The following is a 4,506-nucleotide window of genomic DNA, read 5'->3' on the forward strand; positions in this document are numbered from 1 at the left end:
AGCACCTGCACATGCTGGGGCAGGGCAGCGAGGTGAGCGACGCGCCTACAACCCTCGAACTGTGCTGTACTGTACGATACAAAAAAAAAAGTCGAATCAGAAAATTTACACAATTAATACTGTTTTGATTTAATACTTAATATTGTGTTATATTTTGGAAATTTGACTAATTATTTATAATTTGTTATTTTAACGAGAACATACTTGTACTGCGCTGCACACAAAATGCGCCTTTCAGAATCCAACTTTTAAAAATATTAAACGCTAATATTATTTAATACTTTTATTGAGTAAATTTTTTTAAACATCAGTCCTGATCATAAATATCTAATATTCAATAATTTGTCAAATTTTAGCCCTTTAAATGCCAGTTTTTTGTCATGATGCCACTTTATTTATAGAAAAACCCACAAAAAATGAATTATATTTAAAAGGGATGCACGATAATTATCCGATAATGGGACTTATGACGTCATACCGATAATTCTGATAATACGTTTTTTCACTCTCTGCATTACGCTGCCGGTCAAACTGCTGCTGCGAGATCAGCCAACATGTCAGCAGGGTTTAACCCTTTGTTTCTTTTTCTTTTTTAAACTCTTTCGCCGCCATTGACGAGATTTTCCGTCAGTCGGTGTTTTTGCTGTAGTGTAGGGGACACTGTTACGGATGTTACGCAATAAAACAACATTTCCACGTCTAAAAACAAACGAGACCTGACGGCGCTGCGGACTGAAAGACAAAGTCGGGGATGATGCTGACCGATCCGCTCCACTCTCATTCTTCGCTGGTGTCCCCGCCGGTGTCTGCTCCGCTGTCATTGTCCACTGGTGTCTCTGCCCGTGTCCCTGCCCGTGTCCCTGCCCGTGTCCCTGCCAGTGTCCCTGCCAGTGTCCCTGCCAGTGTCCCTGCCAGTGTCCCCGCCGTTGTCCCCGCCGGTGACCGCTCCACTGTCATTGTCCGCCAGTGTCTGCTCCGCTGTCATTGTCCACTGGTCCCCGCCGGTGTCCCTGCTGGAGTCTCCGCCGGTGTCCCTGCCGGAGTCCCCACTGCTGTCCCTGCCTCCATATGCCAAATATAGTTTAAAAAAAAAAACATAATTAGGTGGAAAATAGTAAAAATTAGAAATTAACATCCAGGACGACAAAAACACGGAGCAAAGAGAAAACAGTCTATTGCTGAAAAAAAAAGTTTGATTAAAAATCCGGATCTTCAGGCAGCTGTTCGACTGACACATTAAAATCCCCTTTTTAAGAAACCGCGCTCGCTCGTGGTCACTTTTTGGGCTTCAAACACGTCCTTTATGTCTTCGCTGAGCTGGCTGAAGAAAAAGGTCGCTCTAGTGTCTCTTGACTCTTTTCTAACCGCCGTTTGTTCTCAGATTCAACAAGTTGGAGTGTGTGTCTGTGTTCGGCTGACTGCTGGCCGGTTTGTGAAGCAGGATTAGAGGAGATTTATAATTGGACAGTTTAGCTCCGTCACTGCTGTTTGGACTTAATTATTATTTCGGTCTTAAAGGATAATTCTGGTGATATTCAACAAATCCCATGAAAAGACCCAAACCAACAATGAGTAGTCAAAGTGTGGTATATCTTCTTCCTCCGTGACAAATGAGCCACATTAACAATGTTTACATGCACAAAATGTTCCGTATTTATGCCTCCGCGCCAGAAAAAGGACGAGGTCGGAGGCATTATGCTTTTCAGGTTGTCCATCCGTCCATCCGTCCATCCGTCCAACACATTCTTATGAACACAATATCTCAAGAACACCTTGAGGGAATTTCTTCAAATTTGACGCAAAAATTAACATGGATTCAATGATGAGCTGATCATATTTTGGTGCTCATAGGTCAAAGGTCAAGGTTCCTGTGACCTTATCTGTCTCATTTTTGATATCTCAAGAACACCTTGAGGGGATTTCTTCAAATTTGGCACAATTGTTTAAATGTACTCGAGGGTGAACTGATTATGTTTTGGTGGTCAAAGGTCAAGGTCACTGTGACCTTGCATAGGTCGTATTCTTGTGAAAGTGATATCTGAAGATGTCCTTTTAGCTTTTTTCCTTACATTTTGCACAAATGTCCACTCGGACTCAAGAATGAACTGATAAGAATCTGATGGTCAAAGGTCAAGGTCCCTGTGACTTCGTTTGTCTCAATACCTTGAGGGAATTTTGCCAGATTTGACACAAACGTCCTCTTGGACTCAGTGATGAGCTGATTAGAATTTGTTTTTTAAAGGTCAAGGTCACTGGGACCCTGTATGCATCTTGTAACACCTGCAAACGTAATAAACCCACAAATAATCCCACAAACGTCATACATTTCCCACAAACGTAATAGCCGTTGCCTCTACAAATGTAATAATAATTTCCTGCAAATGTCACCTATAATGTGACACCTATATGATGTACAGAACAGACATGTATACGACGTCTTTTCTGGATGTCATGTAGATGTCTTTTTTGGACATTTGCAATAAATTTTGTATTTTGTTTGTAGTAGGCAACTGCTATCACATTTGCGGGACATTTATCACGTTTGTGGGATAATTACGTTAAAAGCTGCAGATTTGTGTTAAATTTGTGGTTTATCATGTATGTCACATTCTTGTGAAAGTGATATCTGAAGATGGCTTCACGGTAGTTTCCTTAAATTTGGCACAAACGTCCACGTGGACTCAAGAATGAGCTAATTAGAATCCGATAGTTGGAGGTCAAAGATCAAGGTCACGGTGACCTCCTTGGGTGCCCACCTTGAAACTGTGACGACTGTAGCGATTTTCTGTGAGTGAAGTATCCGTGGACGTAAACTTGGAGAGAAACTTTTTACTCGTGCGCGGAGAAAGGAAATCTTCCTACTAAGCTTTTAGATAACCAATAAATTAATATTCCGCTAATATTCCCATTTCCTTGCAGCCTGGCATACGCTGATTTACGTGCGGCAGTGTGTCGTTTATCATGTCAAAACAGTGAAAAGCAGAACAGCTGGAGCCGCTCGTCGTTTTGCGTCTTTGCTTTTTGTCCTCCTGTTTCAGTGAGATTTGTTGGACTGGATGTGCGTATTATCCCAGTGCCGCTTTAATGATATTGTATTTGTTGCAACCTTTTGTATCCACACATGTTTAAAGACCTTAAAATCACTTCAGTGTAACCGTTAACCTCCACATGTTGCTGTGTGCAGCTTCGCCAACCAAATGTTCAACAGCAGCAACAACTCATTATCCGTTATAAAAACTGCGATTAAAAGAAAACAAACAGGCACAAGTGATGAAACAGGATTGCAGCCGCACAGCTTTTTATCGCCATCTGTAACTAACTGCAATCATAAAAAGTCTGCACGCCGTCGTCAATAACGACACTTTCCCTTCAGGTCCTGCTGAGGAGCAACCGCATCGACGCTCTGCTGAGCCGCCTGCTTCCTCACGGACAGCTCCTCTTCCTCAACCACCGCTTCGCACAGAGTCTGGAGAAGGAGGTGGCGGCTTACATGGCGAAGTGAAGCGGAGCAGAGTGAGCTGTGACTGCTGCAGAGCTCGTATGGTCAGTAAAACCTGGAAAAGTGATGATATTTCAAAACTGCAGTTTACAGGCCTGGAAAAGCTTTGGAAAACTACATATATTCCGAAAGTTTTGGAAAAGTCCTGGAAATCTGTGTCACAAACCTGTATAATAATGCATGGCGTGTGCGAGGAGAAATGAGAAAATCCAAGGATGATTTGTGTTTTTACACTTTCTGGCTGCGATAAATGGTGTAATTTTTTCTGATTTAAACATTTTTGTTGATTTTTTTCTGCTATAAAAGACTTTGGCTAGTATTTTTTCTTTGAAATTTTTGCTGTTTTTTTTCTTAATTTTCGACAATTTCTAAAGAAAACCTTTTTTGGCATTTGTTTTTTTTTCTTTAAATATTTTGGGCTTTAAAATTTTTAAAAAATATCCAAAAGTTTTTAAAGATAAACAAATCACCAATGTCTTTTCTTTAAAATTGCCAAAAAAAATGTAAGGAAAAAAATCCCCCAAATCTTTTCTTTAAAAATCGCCAGATGTTTTTCTTGCCCAAAAATGTTTAAGAAATAAAAACCAAAAAAACAAATTGGCCATGAAATAAACAAAAATACAGCAATTTAACGCCAAAATCAGACACATGTTGTTCGACGTGCCTCCCTCTTCTTTGCACCACCCTCCCTCCCGTCTTATAAATAACAGTCTCAAATTCATATTTTAATATTCTTTTCTATTCTGTTCCAAATTCATTATTTTCTAAAATAATGTATATATTTTTTTAAAAACTATTGTATAGTAGCAAAAAAGAGGAATCTATAGTTGTTTCAGAGAATGTATGGTCTTGAACATTTGCCTCAAAATCGTGGAAACGTCCTGGAAACGTCCTGGAAACGTCCCGGTAAAAACGTGGATGAGCCCTGCTGGTGACATTTCTGCAGCAGCAGAAGAAGAGCGGACTCCTGCAGCTGCTGCCTCAGATTGCACGAGGTGGTAAACACT

At 40.6% G+C, this 4,506-nt stretch overlaps 1 protein-coding gene across 1 annotated transcript in view; it reads left to right on the forward strand.

Annotated features, from left to right (window-relative positions):
- Window positions 1-3,771, forward strand: part of ap5s1 (adaptor related protein complex 5 subunit sigma 1) — a 6,526-nt gene extending 2,755 nt beyond the window's left edge. Inside the window, exons 2-3 of the mRNA XM_042500301.1 lie at window positions 1-32; window positions 3,374-3,771. The exon at window positions 1-32 is cut by the window's left edge and continues 260 nt beyond it. Coding sequence (XP_042356235.1) covers window positions 1-32; window positions 3,374-3,502 — 161 coding nt within the window. The 3' untranslated portion in view covers window positions 3,503-3,771. The remainder of the gene's footprint in view (window positions 33-3,373) is intronic.
- Window positions 3,772-4,506: the final 735 nt, after the last annotated feature.

This window comes from Plectropomus leopardus, chromosome 14 (genome assembly GCF_008729295.1).
Source record: "Plectropomus leopardus isolate mb chromosome 14, YSFRI_Pleo_2.0, whole genome shotgun sequence".
Classification (NCBI taxonomy): domain Eukaryota; kingdom Metazoa; phylum Chordata; class Actinopteri; order Perciformes; family Serranidae; genus Plectropomus; species Plectropomus leopardus.